This window comes from Sciurus carolinensis, chromosome X (genome assembly GCF_902686445.1).
Source record: "Sciurus carolinensis chromosome X, mSciCar1.2, whole genome shotgun sequence".
NCBI lineage: Eukaryota > Metazoa > Chordata > Mammalia > Rodentia > Sciuridae > Sciurus > Sciurus carolinensis.
In genome coordinates this window covers 6,830,816-6,852,614 of record NC_062232.1, presented here as the reverse complement: position 1 = coordinate 6,852,614, position 21,799 = coordinate 6,830,816, and the positions used below count along the sequence as shown (strand labels likewise).

At 37.3% G+C, this 21,799-nt stretch overlaps 1 protein-coding gene across 3 annotated transcripts in view; it reads left to right on the top strand.

Moving 5' to 3' along the window:
* Window positions 1-21,799, top strand: part of Mid1 (midline 1) — a 358,166-nt gene that overhangs the window by 295,080 nt on the left and 41,287 nt on the right. For all 3 annotated transcript variants that reach the window (XM_047536731.1, XM_047536734.1, XM_047536733.1), the window contains exon 4: window positions 20,646-20,753. In XM_047536731.1, coding sequence (XP_047392687.1) covers window positions 20,646-20,753 — 108 coding nt within the window. The remainder of the gene's footprint in view (window positions 1-20,645; window positions 20,754-21,799) is intronic.

Genomic DNA, 21,799 nt, shown 5'->3' with positions numbered 1-21,799 from the left:
GTACAACCTGCAATGATGCTGTACTTCATAGGGGAAAGATGGATGCCAGTACTTCATGGCAATTTTTCAGAGGCCTTTTCCATCTTCACTGAGCCTGGCTTTCCCACTACCCACACCCCATGCAATGAAATGAAACAATTGCCTATTCACACTGCCTTTCAAGCCTTCGGGCCTTTAGCCCAGAAGATCCCCCTGCCCAGTAGCCTCACCCGCACTCCATGTCTACTTATCTGAATCATTCCTGCCTGTCCTCCAAGTTCTGAGTTGAGGAGTACTTTAGTTGTAAATATTTCTGGTTCTCTGAACTAGATTCATCCCTCCTTTCTCTGAATCTCATAACATTATTGTCAATAATCTTGTGGCTTTAATCACCATTTCATGTATTGCTTCCATTTTTCCAATTAGAATATGAATTATCTGAAAATAGGAACCAAATATAATTCGTCTTTGAATTTTAGACTCTGGCATAGTAGATTTTATACAGTCAAAGCTCAGGAGTCCATACATATGTACAATTTCAATGTTTTTGTGTATCAGTTAAAATAAATTCAAAAGTAGCTCAGGCAACTTGTTTTGGACAAATATGCACAATGACTGCAAATGGCCTATTTGAACACTAATAACACAATTAAAGTACAGTATGGTAGCCAGAGAGTCAGCAAGCTAGTAGAGTATTACATTTTTTAAAATGCTTGCCTTTTCATAGTCTAGTTTCTCTAAAATTAGATTACAACTTCAAAAAGTTTAATGATGGGACACAGTTAAATGGTTAGCATTTTTTTCCATTCCTACTAAAACAAAATATGAGCGAGACATTTGCCAGTGTTCTAGATTAGATGAGTATGTTATGTGGAGGGGGAATTAAAAGAGAAAAAGTATAGCTTAGCTGAAAGTGTGGGGGGGGAGTGAGACTTTAGTAGATTTCACACAAGCTGTTTTTAAAAATACTCCAGGATTGGATATAAGCTTATTTGTGCAACACAGTGGTGTTTAGCAGTGATACATTCTTCAGCACAGTAAAAATTAGTAAATGCTGCTTTCAGATACTTTCAACTTAAAAGCAAATCTACTATGCAAACACTGGGGCTTTGATGGAAGGCTTCAGATACCTAGGTTCATAAAGTTTGTACTTATAAGTGCTCTCATTGTGATTGAAAATTTAAAAATGATTACTGAGAAACATGTGAGCTAGAACCAATAATTTGTTATGCTTTTCTGTGAAAATATCTAGGGGTTAGGAATTAGATGTGTCCTCCTCCCCTACCTGAGCCATTCACTCTGCGCTGATGAGCAGGCTGTCATGGACGGGGGAGGGAAAGACATATAAAAGGAAAGTGAGGAGCAATAAAAGCAAAATGGAGGTGAGAGAGTAGATTCTAACTGACCAAAGTAGCTCAGTGGTTCTTGTCAGAGGCCCTTGGCTTAAAGAACTATGTGATCCTCAATCATGTTGCATGTAAGTTGGGAGTGTAAAGGCAGCAGCAACAGTGACAGCGTGTTGTGGAACCCAGACCTTTCTATTCTGCTTCCATGGGATTTACTTGTGTCATTGATCTCCCCTGGGAACACGTTGAACCTTATTGATAAAAGAACATTGGAGGTAGTAGTGAACATTATGTAGGGTAAATAAATATGTAGCTCATGAATAAATGGATGAACAAAATAGAATGATTCGTGTGCCATATTTTTATGATGCAATGTCATTTGATATTTGGGATAGTAAGAAAGAATAATTTCTCATTGGTTAAAAATACCTGCACTTTATGGTAAATCTTATAAATGCTTTATGAATTGGGTGATTATTTCATTCAATTTCTGCTAGTTACTACTTAAAGGCATTAGTGTCTGGTTTCCATTATGGCTGGTAGTGAGTTCAGAACAAATGCCTTGATCCTAATGCAGTATTAATATTAGTTGAATTTACGAAATACTTTTCATTCTAACATGATGTCAAGTTACATTCTATCATGTTCAATAATTTCAGGTGAGAGATAAATTCAAGAAATTAACAAGCAGACTTTTTATTTCAAGAGATCAGATATTTTAGTTGAGATACAGGCTTTTAAAATGAAGCTATTACTGAGTCAATTGTAGTAGACTTGCAAATAGACACATACATGTCATTAGAAGTTATTCTAGATTAGGAGTAAAGAATATTCATTCTTTTCTCTGTTGCTTTGTATAAATCTTTTGGAATGGGAACAAATGTTTGCAGGTGAGTAAATAAGGAATTCAGGACATTTATTCTAGACAAAAATTAAATTTATGAGTAGAAAAATGATGATAGTGGCAGTACCTATTTTTACATTTATTTCTTTATTCATAGTTATTAACTTTGTCAAAGAATAATTGTTAAAAAGTTGAACAATCAATTCTCATATAATTGAATGAGTGCATGTGAGAGATTTATTTGTCTCATTAATGAAGGAACCAGCATGGCGATAAAAGATGGTTCAAAGAGGATACCAGAAATTGATCCATATAAACAGTGGATGGGAGAGCAGTAGAGAAAAAAGAAAACCAGAATGGCAGCCAAATTAGATACAACACTGCTCAGTGACCCACAGGGCAACATGGCAAGAACATTTGGGTAAAATAATTTGTATATCACCATTTTTCTCTAAGTTCACATCTAATTTTGTGAAGTCTAAGCCATAATCAATAGCAAATACAAAGCCCAACTGTGTTCCATCCCAGTCAGGAGAGTCAGGTAACGCTGACTGAGCCTGGCTTCATGGAGTATGTATTAGTATGACATTGGAAGGCACACAGTCTTCTCTTTGTCTTATTTCTATGTTTTGATTAACTTTGCTTAAGAGAACTTTCTGTTGTGGAGACTGTTGGTCTTTGGACTATGCTTGCTAAACAGGTACTTTCTGGGGGAATTTGTAAACCTTTGCCTACAGTCACTTTAATTTGTTAGAGCTTCCCATTGATTTGTTTATGCCAGTAGTGTGACTGGAGCTCCCACCCTGTATGCTGCACTGTGCTAGTTGCAGAGGACCCTGCCCACAGGAGGCTATCTTCACTAACACAAAAGATTACTGACAGTACAATAAAAAGTAGAAAACTGCAATTGCCACGAAAAAGGTGTGCGTTATATACAATTAATTCCAGCAGCAGATGGGAGAGGTCACATGTGATCTTAACCTTCCTTCAAGAGAAGGGAAGGCACCATTTGGGTTTACCGAGAGAGAGGAGCAACACTGCTTGCAGGGCGGACAATGGCGTGGGAACAGGAAACAAGCACTGCATGCATACAAAGCAAATGGTTTTATCTGGAGAAATGGAAGATGTGTAAGAAGGAAGGATAGGTAGGAACCAGCTTTGTGTGGGAAGTCTTTCATAATTCCATCTGAATTTGAACTTTGCCCTTGAAGTTTCACATGTGTTGAAGGAACACAGACCTCTGTAAGTTTATCACACTTACAATTGAAATCCCTAATTCATTTCAGGAAATAATATTTTTGGTTATTGGGAAAATAACATGGATGTCTTTATGCAAGACAATCACCCATGCAAGGGAAAACTTCACAGCACTAGGAAACTCTAAAAAGATAGTGGCATTTGTTAGGCATTAGCATGCTATTCTTTTAAATCAGTGCATTGGAAAAGAATTTCCTGATTCACATTCTAGGTTCCTAGACTGTACTTCTTCCTTTTCCTCTTCCTGAAGGTGTCCTTGTATTTGGGTCTGAGCATTCCTCAGGAAAATAATTCCCATGCCAGCTAGAGCTAAAAAAAATCCCAGCACCGAGGCAAGTCCTAATTGTTGTAAATTAAATCAATGAATTCCTTCCCATGGACTCGGGAGGAAATGCCACTTCCGGTATAAGTCTACCCCTCCTCCTGAGCTTTCACCTTTGCTTTTCTTTAAAATGGAGGCATTTGAAAGCCTTTCTCCCATTCCCATTATTTTCATACTTGTTTTATAAATGAGAGTAAGCAACCAAAATGGTTTTTTGATTGTGTAATTGTCAAATCATTTTCAAACTAGAGGACAGATGGTATGAAGGCCCAGACAGCTTGTGACTGAGGAGGTAGAGGCTTTGAAAGAGGAACTTTGGTTCTCCCAAGAAATGTTCATGTAACTTGATGGCTGCGATTCTAAAAACAAATGGGTTTTTAGCTGCTCTGCTTTTTTTCTTCTGGAGAGAAATATAGTTCCCTCAGGTGAGTTGGGAGATAAGGTTATATGGAATGTAGGACAAGCTTATGCAAAACGATCAAAATTTGGATCAGCTGCAGAATTTACCTTTTTAGGTCACATATGGACTATATCTCTTCATTATTCCATCTCCCCTTCCCATTTTCTTAGAAAAATCAGAAGATCTAGTTTATTAGTGCCACTGGTGTTCATCCAATTCTCTCATAGCAAATACAACATCTTAACACACAGTAGATGTTCATTTTGGGAATTATAGGTGACCGTGACTATAAATCCACAGTGAAATAGTGGTAGAGAACAACTGGGAAAGAGTGAACAACTGTCATAGCTGTTTTGGGAAGATAGAGGCCCAGCAGGGTGCACTGTCCTTGCCCAGAGTCACCCTAGAAGGACATGCTCTAATCCAGAATCGTGTCAAAGTGCTAGCCTTGGCCCCTCTGGGTTGTCTTGCTTGGTTTGTGATCACTTTAAAAAAAACTCCCTGCCACTGTTTTCCTTACTAAAATTTTACACTCTTTTCTTTTGTTTAATGGGAGGTTTGCTCTTTTATTAACTTCATCTGAGTTTCTCCAGTGCTCTTGGTGTGTAGAGCAACAAACATTTTGTGGGCGAATTAAGTGCCATTTCATTATGTTTCTGCTCTATAAATTGAGAGGTTTGAAGGATATGAGTTATCTTGGGTGATGTGTAGCTTATAAGAAATTATAAAAAATATCTTGGCAAAATAGATGAGAGTCTGTAGAAGACTTTCAAAGTCATTGACCAGGATCTGAAAGCACTTCTTTGTAAATTTTGAAATAGTGAAAAATCACTGGATTAGAAAAGAAAGATGAGCTTTTTTGTTTAATTCGATTTTGTTGTGCCATTTCATAATGTCAAAGCATTCTGTCTTAATGGAAACCTTAGCAAATGCTTTATCCAGAGCCACTGGGTGAAGCCCAGTGTCCAAACTCATGTATGTCAGACAGACATGTGAAATATGTACTGCTGGGGGCCAATTCAAATATCCAAAGTTATAATCCACTGTCACTTGCAGGTAAGGATCAGATTCCTACCTCATCTCACTCCCTGGAAGAATGCTTTAAGAGATTATTTAGAGTCAGATTCTGGGTCTTATTAAACCATACCATACATACCCTATTCAGTTATCACTTTCCATGTACATGACTCTGAAATGGTGATAATGTGATAGGGCAAATATGGCTGCATTCAAAAACTGGATTATGGTAACTACCATGGTAAAGTTGATTTCTCAGGTTCAGGTTTTGGGATTTTCATGACAAGGGAGAAAAGGAACTGTCAGTCTGCATAGAATTTCATCAATTCAGAAGAAAAATCATTTTTGGCTATTGCTTGTACATAACGCTTATGTATCTAGTTTACACCACCAAGTTTACTAAAATCAACAACTTATGAAATAAACTTAATTTCTCTTGGTGAATATTAGATTTAATTGTTTATAAAAGGAGTATCAAACATATAACCTGAATATCTCCTCCCTTAGATTCAGCACCATTTCCTTAAAAATAAACTGATTCAAAACAGGCATTGTAAACTATTATTTTCTTGGATATATTCATGAAGAATAATGAGAAGATACCAGGAAAAATCTTCCACCATTTTGGCATAAGGGATTAATCTTATCAATGAAAGAAAATAAGGCTTAGTTTTCTGGTATTACTTTTAGAGTAATATCCCCCAGTTTCAGCTTTGAAACTTAAAACATTATCCACATTTTTCATCATCTGTTAATCATTCTAGTTTGGGTGGAATGTACTATCATGTTGTATTCAGAATCCTACCAGGTGACTCATATGGGAGTTTGATCACTTGTACGTGCCTCTGAAGACACTCCCTCAGGTACGTTTGAATATACAGCACAGATTGCCAAGTTCAACACTCAGGTGTGGAGGAATAGGCCCTAATTGGGTGACTAGTGGTTGAGCAGTAGAAAGGAAGAGTAAAAGCATGTTTTTTTCTGATGCATCTTAATGTGGTCTCTCTGCACTATACAAGGATTATTTATCACATCTCCCTCATACTACTCTGCACACAACTTCCTTGTCATGAAATAGTGACATGTAACTAGCTAGAGCAGTGGAAACGTTTCTGGCGTGATATAAAGAATAACAGGAACAGTTTTTGCACATGTTAAAAAACTAACCATTATAGTTAGCTCTAACTCAACTTGAACATGAGATGATCTTACTTAGCTGGTGGTTTCAAGTGAGAGAGGATGACTGCAGGTGTGCAGGTGGCTCTCAGGTAGAATGTTGGGTTGCATTGTGGCTCTATTTCATTTCATTTGGAAGCAAGCATGGTATCACTGAATCAGTGGGTTGAATATTTAGTTAAATCTATTTTTTCAATAAATGAATATAAATTTGTCTTCTTTATGAGAATCAGGTTAAAATTATGCCTGGATATAAAATAAGTATAGATTACGAGAGAAAGAGGACACATCTTTTACTTTCATTCAGTTGACTTCTATGTTTAATTGCCAAGTGTTGTAGGAAAAACCGAAGAGCTTTGTTCTAATTTTGAAACTCTGCAGCAAAATAATTGAGTCATGCATATAAATTTTCCATTAACAACAGTGCAGTTGTAGTACTGGTTATTTTTGTTTGAAATAGAAATATGAAATTTTAAATTCAGCTATGTAAAAGGCCTGGGGCTACCACTGAATATAAAAGGCTCACAGCGAGGAGCAACACATAAAGGTTTTTACAACCAAGTGAGGTAACTTCTCAGCCTGGGAATTTATGATAGAACTTTTACTATACTTGAAAAACTGTTTTCACTAGATAGAGAACATCAGGTTCACATGTATGAAGTATTAAAAAGTATCATAGGGACCTAATTCCCTGACTAGGAGACACTGTCATTGGGCTGCAGGTTAAGTTTATTCAAGGAAGCCTTGTGTCCATTTTCGTCATGTTGGGAGGATGGTGCCTCCTTCGTCCTTGCTGGTATAAGAAGGAAAAGATAACTATATAAAGATGTTACAGTCCCACAACAAAGTATATATTGGAGAGTGGGAAAGCAAAAGTGATAGGGTCTATGCAAATGTGCAAGAAAAACAGTTATGACCACTTGACAAGCTCTTACAATCATTTCCTGATTTAATTATCTCAGTAACCTTTTGATGTAAATGTCATTTGAATGACTATAAATGTGACCTGAAGCCAGATATAACCAGATTAACCAGTGAAGAAATGAGGTGAATCCAACCAACTAGTAAAATATGGTAACTAGATTGGCTACTCAATTTCTACCTGAACCAAGTAATAGGACTGAAAGAATTTAAATCCCTAAGGGGGATTCCTACTGAATTATGTTGAACCCACCATCACATGGGCTCAGTGAGTATACATCTATGGTACTAGTAGAACAAGGAAATCTTCAGGTTGTTCTCAAATCTTTAGCTGTTAATCACAGACCTGGTAGCTGCAACTTCTTTGAAAGAAAAATTTTCTTCTTTTAGTATAATAAGATTCTTTTGTTTTTCCTCCTCTCCAAGGAACTTTGAGACTTATATATAAAGATGAAGACCTTAACAATACCACAGAGTCAATATTAAAATTTAGAGGTGAATACTTTTAGATGTTTATAATCTGTAGCATTTTAAAAAACATAGCATCTTACAGAAATCTGACAGATTTGCTTTGAAGTTGCAAATTTGAGACATGTAATTTATATTAGACCTAGGATCTTAAGATGGAAGTCAAAACAATATTGGAGTGTTCAAGAGAACTTGAGTTTCACTATACAGTGTTTGTAAGTTTAATTTATTCAATTTATAAGAGCTACTTAAGGACTAGGGAAGGATTAACTTGGCTTTAATTTTATCCTGTTAGACATTTGAAGTGCTCATAATGTAAATTGAACATGGTAAATTTATAATGCAGTTTAAAATGTTATAATTTGGTGTTAAAAATCTGAAAAATGATCACTGGGAGTTGGGTGAGGATTGACTAGAATAAGGGCTCAAGGGCATTTTCTGGGATCATACAAATGTGTTATATCTTGATTGAACTGTTAGTTAGATTGGTTATTCAATTCCATTGCACTGTCCCTTAAGATTGACATGTTTCCTTGTATGTAAATTTGACCTCAATTTTTAAAAATATGTGTAGGAATTTAGCTAATTTATAGATGGAATTGATTATCTAATGAAGTTGTGTCTGTTCAACTTGAGTTAATTGAACATTGATTCAGAGACACCCCCCATGAGTGATTATTTGTTGGTTTTATAAAAATTTATCATATTTATGAGCAGATAAGGAAATTCACAATTTTATTTTATTTTATTTATTTATTTTTTTTTTTGGTGCTGGGGATTGAACCCAGGGCCTTGTGCATGCAAGGCAAGCACTCTACCAACTGAGCTATATCCCCAGCCCACAATTTTATTTTAAATTTAAATTCAAATTTAAATTTTAAGGAAAACTACATAGTAAATGGTTTGTATAGATGTCATCCTTGGACAAAAACTCCCATGCCCTGTAAATACATGTCTATTCCCTCTCCTTGTGGTTCAGACTCCTTGAAAGGTGGGACAGTTTTCATAGGATCTCCCAAATGTTGCATACAGCACTGACTATTGGTGAGTGAATGGATGCTCCCAGATTTCACCTGCTTCCTCCCTCCAGTGCTAGCTCATTTGCATAGATCTCACCCCGAAGGGCAGAGAAGACCCTTCTTCAGAAGAGTGTACAAGAACGGTGTTTCTGTGATGGCATTTCAGTAGCCACAACTCCTTAGAAGCAGTAGCAGGATAATGGATGAACACAGGGAAGCTCTCACTGAGCTTGGGGGCTCTGCTACTGGACTAAGGTTAAGTGGATGGAGTTGGTGAAGGAAATTAAACATGGGAGAACTGTCTATGGGGGCATTGCTGAACCCTGAAGGGAGGTCATGGTGGGTCTTCCCCTTATAAACCTGTACCTTTTAATTCTGTAGGATACCCTCTCTGCCTGTTCTGATTTGTGAAAGAAAGTATGAACCAATAGCCACTTTGACTCAAGTTGGGGAAAACACAAAACAATGGCTGCATGTATAATGGCTTAGTCAACTAGGGTCTGAAGATGACTTATTGGGTCATGTGTATATATCAGATTGTCTTGATCCCTAAACACACACATGTACACATACATATACTCTCATTCTCTCTCTCTCTCTCTCTCTCTCTCTCTCTCTCTCTCTCTCTCTCTCTCTCTCTCACACACACACACACACACACACACACACACACGCACCCTCCAAATCAGCCACAAAGGACTTCTGAGGTTTATTTCATATCTTATCACTGGTGCTGGATGAGGTGGTACACACATGTAATACCAGTTACTTAGGAAGCTAAGGCTGGAGGCCTTGCAAATTCAAGGCCAGTCTGGACAACTTAGTAAGAACCTGTCTCAAAATAAATAAATAAAAATGGCTGAGGATGTAGCTCAGTGGTAGAGCATTCCTGGGTTTGTTCCCCAGTACTGCAAAAAAGAAAAAAAAAATGTCTCTTGTATACTGATAGCATCCTCTTCATTCATGGAGAAACTAGAGTGACCTCATTTCCTCTCACTTTCATTCCTTGGTTACTAAGACTGTTGCAAAGATCTCTTGGTGAATACTTTAGGCAAAGAAGGAAGCAAGACCTGCAGCTTAGAATCCAAGGACTCTATAGCAGGTTTAGTTTTCTGGCAGAATCAAAATATGCACTGAATTAAGTTACAGTGGTTCCCAGGCTGATAATTAGGGTTTACAAGAAGAGAGTGTTGGCTTGTTGGTTTCTGGTGCAAATTGTTGCTTCTAAAGCATGCTATCTGAAGCTAATAATTCCAAAGAGATGACATCCTAAAGGAAGAGAGTTTCTGTGCAGTTTTTTCATATGTTAGTTCTTTCATGTGCTGGTCTGAATGAAGGAGTGCACATACAGGTAGACAGTGCCAAAAGATGCTCCTGAAAAGAGGACACATACAAATGTTAAACTGGGGTCAGCTGCTGAAACAAAGGATTGCTTTAATTTTTGTAGAATAAAGTATTTTTTACTTCTGCTTTTCATGAAATGGCCTTAAAGAATTCCCCTTGTTTGTGGTTTTGAAAAAATTAGAACTATGCCAATGAGGCCCGCCTTTAAGGGTTCTATTAAACATTAAGAAGGCTTTGTTCTTGGCAATAAAATTAAAGCAGGCAGTGTTTCCATTACCTGGCAGGATGCCCTCCCCAGCCCCCACCTCAACCCTGATCCTGACACACTTGATCAGAGTCTTCTGGTTCCCAGGTAGGAAGGTGAGAAGGCAACATCTGTCAGGCTTGTATATAGAAATAGAGTTGACTTTTTAGATAATGGGAGCAGGGGAATGGGAAGAGAAAGGAGGGGAAGGAGAGGGAGAAAGAGAAAGGAGGAGGATTTCTTCAAGCAGTCCTTAACTTGAGCTTTAAAAAAATCAATGTTACTTCAGAGGCCTAAAACTTTGAAACCTCTGTTTTAGAAAATCAATAATAATTTCACAATGAGTTGAAATGATGGAAGCAAGGGGTCTCTAGATGAGTAAATATATATTTTAATCTGACTTCTTAAACTTCATATGTTTTCTTTCACAGGCAACTCTACCAGCTATTGCCCAAATTTAGACCAATTATGGTCTATTGCAAATAAATACTTATAGGTAGATTGTGGCCCTGAAGTCAGGAATGACCAAGGTTAATAGAGAAAGCACTGTCAGATGCAGGCTGAGTTTAGCCTCACAATTAGTGAGAAGGTTTTGGAGCTGCAGAACAAGCTGGGTGACTGTGACACCACCTTCCTCTGACCTCTGCTAGAGCTCATCTTAAGAAACGTCCTTCTTGTAGTTGCCTAATCAGATTAGCTCTCTTTTCTCTAGCTGTTAGTGCCATGACCATGTGGCACTCACTTGTCCTCTGTTCCTTGGCCTGGGGAATTTTTCTGTGCCTCCCAGGACCAGCAAATTACATAGGGGAGTTACTGATCACCAACCACCACAGCCTCCAGCCAGTCCTGATGGGACAAGGTTCAATAAGTCCCTTAATTTCTCCCCATGGTCTGGAATGTTTTGTGCTCTTTCCCAGAGTTGTCCATTGCCCTAAGTGCTCTTGGTAAAGCACACTTTATTAGCTTCATACCTTTCCCTGTGTCACTTCTCCACCTCTTACTGTTTTGGGGCAACAATCTATACTTCCATCTTTGTCTTATACCCCTCTTTAGGTAGAACAGGATGGTGGACAGCTTCTAAAATGGAATGACAGTACAAGTTCCTTTCTTGATCATGACCATAACTCTTATGTTCACTTTTTATAAACCCCATCCTCTTTCATTGTATGTGTATCAACAAGGATATTAAATATTGGCCAGTAAAGATACTTAATAATCAGTCTGTGAGCTTCTGCTCATACAACCAGCCAAGATGGCTCATAAATATTACTTGTGGGGACATCATAAAGAACAAAACTTAACATTTCCAGTTATACTTCCAAGTTCAAGTTTTTTCAGTGGTGTAATCAAGTATTTTTCACTCACTGTAAGGAATACCAAAGAGCAGGGATCTGATCCTCACTCCCCAGAACTTTGCAGGGGAGAAGACGGCACTTATACTTAAGTAACTCAAACCTAAATACAGTTGAACTTTGTATTTTTCCAGTACATCACTATCCAGGAATCATGGCACAACTAAAAAGAATGTCACATAATGAGAAATGACATGCAAGATTGAAAGTGATTAATGTAAGGTCATGGAATAGAAGTTTCCTCTTTTCCATTAGAAATAACTTCCGTTCTCTGAACCACATCACCTCCACATTTCCTTTGCACCTAACCAGTGAGCATCTTCTGCAAGTTATTTTTCAACCTTCAAAAAAGGCTTATTTTGGATGAATACATGTGTTGCAAATTGCTTGATAGAACGTTAACACTTTTCAGAAACTTTATATAACCGACTTGATAGAGATAAGTGCCTATGACAGGGTAATAGATATATTTTTCTTCATTCTGTGAGCTCAGCCCAAACGGAAGGGTGTGGAACATTTGTTTTATAAAGTGTGCAATTAATAAAAGAAAGGAAGGGAGGAGATTATTGTTTTTGAATGAATTGTGACCAACACCTTCCATTTTGCTTCTTCATTTTCAAACTTTTAACAAAGTTACCATTAAACACAAAATGATGTCTGTGGTATTAAAGCCAAGAATGTAAGTTGGGGTCAGTTGAGTAACCCTAGGAAAAACATCACAGGAGAAGCAATATTTGTTATAAGCATGGCAGAAGTCAGCAGGATATTATGGAGAAAGTAAAAACCACACTGCAAGTCCATTGTCATTTTTAAATTGAAATTCTGTTAATTCAATAATTGGGACTATTTGTGCCTGAAAGGAAGACAGTATTTATTGAGTGCCTACTTTGTGTCAAATTGTTTACAGGCATTTTCATCAAAAGCATGCAAATAAGGAAACATGCTCAGAGAAGTTCAGCACATTTTTCCCACCTGCTGCCCTTTGACTCTAAAGTGTGTGATCTGTTTTTTATACTAGAAGTTGGCAAACTTTGACTCTCAGGCCAAAATCAAATTGTCACCTGTTTTGGTAAATAAAGTTTTATTGGAACCCAGCCACACCCATTTAGTCACATATTTGTCTGTGACTGCTTTTTGTACTACAACAATAGAGTTGGTTAGTTGGTGCAGAGACCATATGGCCTATAAGGCTAAAATATTTACTGTCTAGTGCTTTGCAAGAAATGTTTCCCAACTCCTGCTCTATGCTCTGGAAGTAGCTCCTCTGTTCTTCCACTCCCCACTCTCCCATTCAGTTGCATCAAGAAGCAGCCTTCATGGAGTCCATTTGAAATTTAACAGTATCTTCAAAAATTCCAGAGTTATTCCTCATGTTCTGGCTTCCAAATGCATTGATTCTATGAAAACTATAGTCTTGATTCATGCTAGAAAGTCCTCAGGTAGTCAGCACAGGCTGACTCATCCTAGAATCCGCAGTTTTTAATTCTGCCTAGACATTCTAGATGAACAGATTGTGAACAATGGTGAGTCAACACAGATATAGTAATCCCTGTATGCCAGGCATGTTTCTCCGGTTTCTCATGTATTTACTCATTACTTCTCACCAGTCTACCCCAGGGTTTCTCAACCTTGGCACTAGTGGCATTGAGGATGGCCAGTTCTCTGTTGTATGGGCTGTCCTGTGCTTTGTAGGATGTTTAGCAGCATCACATTTGCTCTGCCAGCTAAGAATTGGCATTTTCCTTATTATGTAATAGGGAACTTATGACACAGATACTTTAAGTAAATGTCTAAATACATACAGTAAATAATAAAGACCTGACATTTCAATCACAGAAACATGTTCTCAAGTCCCTGAGCTCTGAACCATTGCTTCTTTAGCCCTTGTTCCCTCTAAATTATTTTACCTCATTTGAAGATTTTGCTTTCTTAAAAAATTAGCAACAACATCTTAGATGGGCATGTTCTGTAATGATACACTTGGGAGTAAAACTCCTTTGTGCGAAGTTTCAAAGTTTTAGTCATGAGCAGAGGCTTTGTTTCTGGGCAGTTTTATTGTCTTGTTGCAGTTGTATTTCATTTATGAGAATTTTATTACCATGCTTACCACAGTGTGTAGCAATTTTTAATGGCATCTCGCTTCCTTATCCAACATTCAAGTTTCATACGCTCAGAAATTCAAGAAAAGAAGATTTATCATGAGGTTCCTGGGAGCTCTTTTTTTAATCCCATAGCAGATATATAACAAATTTCTATCTGGATAGTTAATCAATATGTAAAATCAATCTCCTTTGGGCCAAATTACTTTCTCCCATGGTACTCTCTGCTAAAGGCCAGATTACATATAGCTTCTAACCATGATACCGTTAGTATTACTTCCACAAAAAGCATTTCATAAAAGGATTCCATGTTTTATTTTTTTGAAAAGTTGTTCTTGGAGTTTAAAAAGCTTTAGTTATAAATGTTAAATATTAGGTGTTAGCGATGTAGCTCAGAGGTAAAGTGCCTGCCTGCACTGAAAAAAAGTTAAATGTTAAATTAGTATACTAAACATTAAGATTTTTTGACCTGTACTCTTGTTTCTTCTCCAATGACAGAGATTGGGAACTGGGCCATTCTTTTCTCTCCCACGCAGTTGAGCTAGGTCCACAAGAATTGACTTTGGTGTGAGAAAGTTTCAGGGTGAAGATTATATATAAACATATTAGATGAATTACAGTAATACTGTCTGCTCTTACTCAGTTCTCCTTGGCTCAGTTTTATATACAAACTGAAGTATTAGAACCCTTTTCATTGTTCCTTCTGGCAGCTCTGTCTAACTTCTGCCCCAAGGTCTGGAATGTTCATCACAGCTGCCTTTGGTAATAAAACCCACAGCACCCTCAGATCCTCATATTTCTCTTTGCACCTGGTCAGCAGTGTGCAGCAGGATGCAGAGCCCACGTGCACACGGTTTCTTCTTGTACCCTTGTCTTACTGCCCAAATATCGCTTATCCAAACTTCAGTTGTTTCAGTTGCTGCAGCTCTGGCCAGATTGGAATGAACTCCTTTAGCATTCTTTTTGAGTGAGATGACTATGCCATGATTAGTGAATACCACCACTAACCCCTTTAAATTTGAATGGAGACTCAGACAGTTACATATTCTTAGTAACAGAGACAAGTGTTTTTTAATCTAAACAATAATAGCATTAACATAACATAAAGTGACCTCAAGAAAGGTCATTTTAATTTAAATCACTGGAATAACACAACTTTTGCTTTTATTCTGAGGACCAGTTCAAGAATGTATTAATCCTGGGCCAGTGTAGCAGAGTACTCCTGGAATGCATGGCTCGGGGTGGGGTCACCATTCTTGTAGAACTCCAAGTGAATTGTGCAGTACAGCACCTCTCTTTCCTCAACACTCGGAAGTGAAGTTTCCTGTCTCCAACACATTGGGCTTATCTTGTCCCAAGCTCACTTCAGAGTTCCCATCTGTGTACAAACAGGAAATGATCTATCAAGTCAGTGTAGCCTTTTCACAGGAAGAATTAGAAGGTTCTATTCTGAAAGTCTGTAGATGGCTAACTCATTTCAACAAGGCAAAATGAGAAAATGATTTTCAAATGCATGTTCAATTTCACCTTAACTGGCCAGATAGTTTTTGTTCTCTCCACTGATGTTTCTTTTTTGGGAATTCCATAAAATATTTCTAAAGATTTTAAGCCCACATGTGTCTGAAATCTAATGATGTTTATGCTCTGCACCAAACACCTCATTTTGCAGTTGAATACAAGTCAAAGAGCAAGTTTTTAGAAGTAATACTTAGAAGTTATGTACAGACTGCTGAAGAGCATTAGACATGTAGTCCAATTATTAGTGTGTGTGTGTAATTAAATACTTTAATGTTTATACATATTTGACAAGAAAAAACATTTCTCTTCCTTACCCTACCACTTTAATAAAATCTTGTAATAGTTGTTACACTATAAAACTTAGCAGGGAGACTCTTTACCTGGCCTTGTTAACAAAGTGCTCTGGAGAAAATAGCTAACCCATTTATGTTATCATTAACTAATCTGGAAAATGATTATGTGTAATTGCATTTCAAAAAAGGAAGGTAAACCATGCATTCAGTAACAATTTACATGGGATACTAACTGATTACTGGTGTCTGATATGTGCATTAAAATGCAGCAGTGTTTGATCTCGGATATAGGAGGGCCAGGAATAAGTGCCTTCTGCGCTCACTTCATTATTCAACTTTCTAATTTCAATCAGACTGTAAAGGATCAAAAGGTCATCCTTGGAGAAGCGGGAAAATGATCCTAGGAATGGTAGAAAGTGGGTCAGCAAGTCCCTACAGGCAAGACTCTTCTACTGTGCTTTTCTTATGTAATTTCCCTGCCCATTCTACCCTCCCTGCTCCCAAAATACTTAGGGCAATTATGGACACTTCAGAGAGTAACAGCCAATGCTAGTTATTTGCAGAAGTTATATTCTATAAAGTCACTATGTGTTCTGAATTATGGAATACTAGGCTGAACCACTGCTGCTAGGCGAAATTCATATATATCAGTACATATTCATATATAGGCTATCACACCAGGATTATAACCTTAAATTCTAAAAGCAATCTATCATGGTAGATTCCATTTTCTTTATTTTATAAAACAGCAAAGAAGGATCAGAAGTAAGTGACTAGCCTAAGGCCACCCTACTAACAGGTGCAAGAGTTGGGACTCTAACCCGTCAACTGGCTCCTGAGATAGAGCCTTCCATATTGTGTTCATTCTGTGCTTACCTGTACATGAGACCTGACCCATAAGACAAAGCATTGCCCTGGTCAGCCTCAGCTGGGTGCATGTAGGGCAACTCAGTTTTGATACTCTGCATACATCTGCAAATGGAGGTAAAAGGACCCAAGGATTTATTTGGTTGTTACAAATAATTTTTTAAAATTACATAGTAGGAAAAATCATATATACAGAATCGACAAATAATGCAGATAAACTGTGTATGACATAGAAGGAGGTTAGCCTGTTGGACTCAGCCAGGAAATCTGCAAACACCCTTTCCACATCTTCTGGCTGCCTCCTTTTCATCCCTCAAGGGACTTACCAGAGAATTCTTATCTGACCACTCATAAAAAGAACCCCCTCTTGGCAATACTTGACCACATTACCCTCTTTAACCTCCTTTCCCTACCTATCAGTCTGAAATTTTTGTTTACTCATTCAGCCTGTTTTCTACACTTCATGTGAACTCTGTGATAACAGAGACATTGTCTTTCTTGTAGCCCACTGTATACACAGCCAATGGAGTGCTGATATACTGTTAAGAACTCATTAACTCTTTTTTGAATGAATGAGTGAGTGAGTGAACACGTCAATCTGGCTTTTTCAAAGGAATCATTGCAAGAGTTTTTTTTTTTTTTTTTTTTTTTTAAATCAGGGATTGAACCCAGGGCACTGAACCACTGAACCACATCCCAAGTACTTTTTTTTTGAGACAGGGTGTTGCTAAGTTGCTTAGGGTCTCACTAAGTGGCTGAGACTGACTTTGAACTTGTGATTCTTCTGCTTCTGCTTCCCAAGCCACTGGGATTGGAGGCAGGTGTCACTGTGCCCAACTGCAAGTGTTTTTAAAAAGTAGTCAGGACATGAACTGGCACAACTTTGACTATGGCCTTGTGTCCTCAGAAAGTCAGGGCCTATGAAAAGAGGTGGTAGTACTCAATATAGGAAAAGAGATGGGGTCAGATTTAACTTTAGAGGAATTAACTATAGTATGTTACAAAGAGATAAAGCTAGTCCTAAAGATTAGAAGAAAATGGGGAAAAGACGATGCCTTTCAAGAGAAAGTGACCGCAGATGTCCAACTGTGCATTCGGAGCAAATAAGTGAGGCCAAATGAGTGACCAGGCAAAAATGGCCAAGCTTCATTTGAAGGGCTGATGTGAAATTTGTTCATCAGTGTACTTGAGGTAAAAAAAAAATAGCAGTGAAGAGGTTGTCATGGGAGGAGGACTGAATTGTAAGTTATGTTTTGTCCTGAGAAGTCAAGGGCTCTAAAGGAACAGTGCCCCATGTCCAGTGTGACATAAAGGTGGGATGTAGTAATCACCTACCACTGGGCAGCATTACTATATCTCCATCCCACTCTTGACTTGCGCTGAGGGACCTAGGAAGAGGCCCAGTGACACAAAAGTGGAAGTGTAGGTTGAGGAAAGGAGTTTTAAGGATTTTTTTCCCCCACTGCATCCTTAGATTGGCCCTACTCAGAGTACTTTCCATCAGCCACAGTGATTTTTTTTTTTAAATCAACTGGTGTGAATCTGAAATAAAAGTTAACATAGATGGGAGCTGCTAGTTTCCAAACCAAACCTGAGTACTAGAAACACCTGAACAGTTTGCAATAACCTGTAAACCCTACCATATTTGAATTAATGGCTCAGATGAGAAATGAAGTCCAATCAAATCATTAACACTTTTTAAAATGACACATGAAACAACAAACTGTGGAAAACCTCATTGTCGTGAAATAATTTTAGAAATAGGATAATATTCCACTTATTTTATTGTGCCTTGAGGAACGTAAGAATGCTAAAGTTAACAAAAATTTGGAACTTCATCAAAGTAGGAAAAGAGATTCAGCCTTCCTGGTTTCAAAGAAAAGTTCAGCCTGTATTCTTTGAATGATCTTGAGAAAATATTTGGCCTAAGATGAATAGATCATGTTCCCAACGTTCTGGGAATTACATTTTGGGGTGATGATGATTGTAGATCAGGTTTCTCAAAACGTTATTTGCTCAACACAGTAGATTGCAGTGTACTTTTTTGGTAAAGCCAACCTATCCATCCTAAAAAAATCAAATATTCAGAATCTGTACTAAATTTAACCTCATGTTATAATGGCAACTGAAATGCTTTTTTTCCCCTAACATAAAATAACTCAAATGCCAATGATTTTGAGAGCAAAATGAATCCTATTAAGGGGGTAAGATTAGTTCTGGCTAAACCAAACTAAAAGGATTCTTGCTTAAGGCAGGCCAGGGGGATCAGACATCACCTTGGGTATGGGGAAGGAAGAGCATCAGACGTGGAGAATGGAAAATTCTGCTGAAACCAGTTTAGCAAGTTTCTTGCTAAAACTGAATTTTACAAGGAAGTGCATGGATGTGCCTAGGACAAGATGCAGGAGCCTGACTAAAGTTTGGCCAAGCTAAGAATCTTTGTCAGTGCTATTTTCTAGAAATTTCACTTTCTTCATCATAATGTGCTTTCTTTTTTCAACCAGGGATTAAACCCAGGGGTGCTTCACCACTGAACCACATCCCCAGTCCTTTTATTTTTTTATTTTGAGGAAGGGTCTCAGTACGTTGCTGGTTTTGACCTTGCAATCCTCCTGTCTCAGTCTTCCGTGACTATGCTCATATTATCAGTATGGTCCCTTCCTTATCATAGCTCAGCTGTGATCAGTTATTAAATTCAGTATGAGGTCAAAAGGAAAGAGAAGAAATTTTTTGAGGGTAACTTTGTAATAAAAATTTCAATAGACAGCTAAACCTATTTATAAAACCTCAAGGAGTGCTATAAAAGATGACATAAAAGAAATACACAAGAAATTGAGCCCAGTGGTTATCTTCCTTGAAGTATTAGCATGAATTCCATCTTCTGCACTTATCGATAAATATTTACATGTTTTCACTGTTAATTGAATGAATGTTTAGTAAATACCTCTGTGTGCTAATCTAATGTAGGACATAATATCATGATTGCCTGCAAAAGTCTGCTGACCATCATATTCTCAATAAGATGTCTTGGGTAGTCTTTATGTTGTGTCTGATAAGGACCAGGAACAAAGTTCAAAGAATCTTGAGCCTCTGGAAACAGGACATAGTTCCTCTGAGCCATGATCTGTGGATTTTATCCTGAACTCATGACTCTACTTCTAGTGCATCTCATTCATAAGAAATGAAGTTACTCTAGTAAAAATCTCCAAATCAAATGGCCTCACAACAGGGCCTTGTCTCTTCCCTGAGATATGCTAGAATAATCAGTGCCATTGTCATTTTTTGTAACATTACAACTTCTCTTGTGGCTGTACTAAAATAATAAAACTTGTGCATTCTCTCTCCATCTCCCACAGCTGTGATTTCTGGATTTCTGTTGGTGAATAAGCCCTTCAGAATTGTCATGAGGTGGAGGAAATAGCATGTACTGAGTATTTCCCAAGTCCAGTTGCCAAGAATGAGCTAATTGTAACTCTCCCTTGCATACAATGAGTCTCAAAAATTTCCAGTGCTGACCATTCTGCAAGGATCCACCTTTTCACAAGAATGGTGCATTTCCATTGTAGAAGCTTGGCTTTTTAGCTTACCAGGAGTGAAACTTAAAATTATGTCTTAGGATTAATAAAATGTCCAACCATCTTTTTGAGGATTTTTTCAATGTTTCACACTGGTTACATATTTGATATCCATATTAAATGAAAAATGTTAAAATAAATGTTATGTAAGCTGGATACATTTGCTTTTGGAAAATTTCTCTACAAGATTCTGATAGTAATCTGTCTTTCATAAAAAATGAGATTTTTAAAAAATTTACTCATGTTTAATAGGACAAGTTTGATACATTTTTCCAAATTATAAAATCAGGAATTACAAATATATTTCATTTCACATGTCAATTTCCAACTAGTGGGTTATGGATATTTACCTGTTAAGAAAGGTTCTGAGGCTGCATCTGGCCTAGCAGAAAAATTTTTATTATCATTGGATAATAATGTTTTCCAAGGATACAAGATAGAGAGTAGGCAATTAGGTTCTGTATTTGCCACCCTTGCATGATAGGAAAAGTGTTAACATTTAAAATATATTTACAAAGATTACTAGAAACACATTAGTGTACATGAAAAATATTACTTAAGTAGCAATGAAGGCCAGATTAATGACTATTTTATTGTCCTGTAGGTCAATGCATCTCGTCAGGAAGCCAAATTGACAGAGGAGTGTGATCTTCTCATTGAGATCATTCAGCAAAGAAGACAAATTATTGGAACCAAGATCAAAGAAGGGAAGGTATGATTTCTAGGGCATCTCCTCTACCTGGAGAAGATATACTCCCATATATTGCAGTGACTTTGAAAATGTCAAACACCCTCCTTTTCTATACTTTCTATAATTCCTTCTTACCTCATTATATTAATCTATTTTGTGTTATAACAAAATACCTGACATTGGATAGTGTATAAAGAAAACAGGTTTATTTGACTGATGATTTTGGTCACTAAAAAGTCCAAACTGCATGTTACCCACATCTAGGAAAGATCCCCTGGTGGTGTGACATGATTAAGAAGCAGAAGGGGGAAAAGGCATATATAAAGTACATGGCTTGGGAGAGGGGGTTGTTCCTTTATAACAACTCAGTCATGTAATAATTAATCCAGTCCCACAAGACCTAACCTACTCTTTTGAGATGGCCATTAATCTCTTCCAAGAGTAGTATTCCCTGTGATCCCATTTGCCTTTTAAAGGCCCTATCACCACTCAAAACCATTACAGTTGGGATCAAGCCTTAATATGAGTTTGGGGACAAACCATATTTAATCCAGAGCAGTCTTTAATACTTAGTTCAAAAGCCCTTGCTTGGCAATTGTTCTTCTTCCCCTTTTTGTTTATATTATGGTTTCCTGTGCACACCTGTAATCAACTCTAGGGGTTGGCTATTGTGGGTTCCACAGAGGCAGAGTTCATTTCGTATTAATTGAAATATCCTAGCAATCAGCACAGCATTAAATAAATTAAAAATGAATCAAACTTTATATATAGAAATTATGAAGTATTTTCCCATGTCCTTGAGGGAATTAAGACAGGTATAATTTCATAGTGGAAAAAAACACCTATGCTTTCATTATATCATATACTTCTTTGTGTTTATATTAGTAATACTTCTTTTCTAATGTTTATGTGTTTTAATTTTTATGGTTTTACAGCAAAGTATATTCAAAAAAATTTATCAATTTATGTTTCATCTTTATGGCCACTTATTCAACATTGATTAAAAAACTGCTTAATTTTAGAATTCTTCACTTTGTTCTATTTTTAAACTAGTCATATTTAATTGA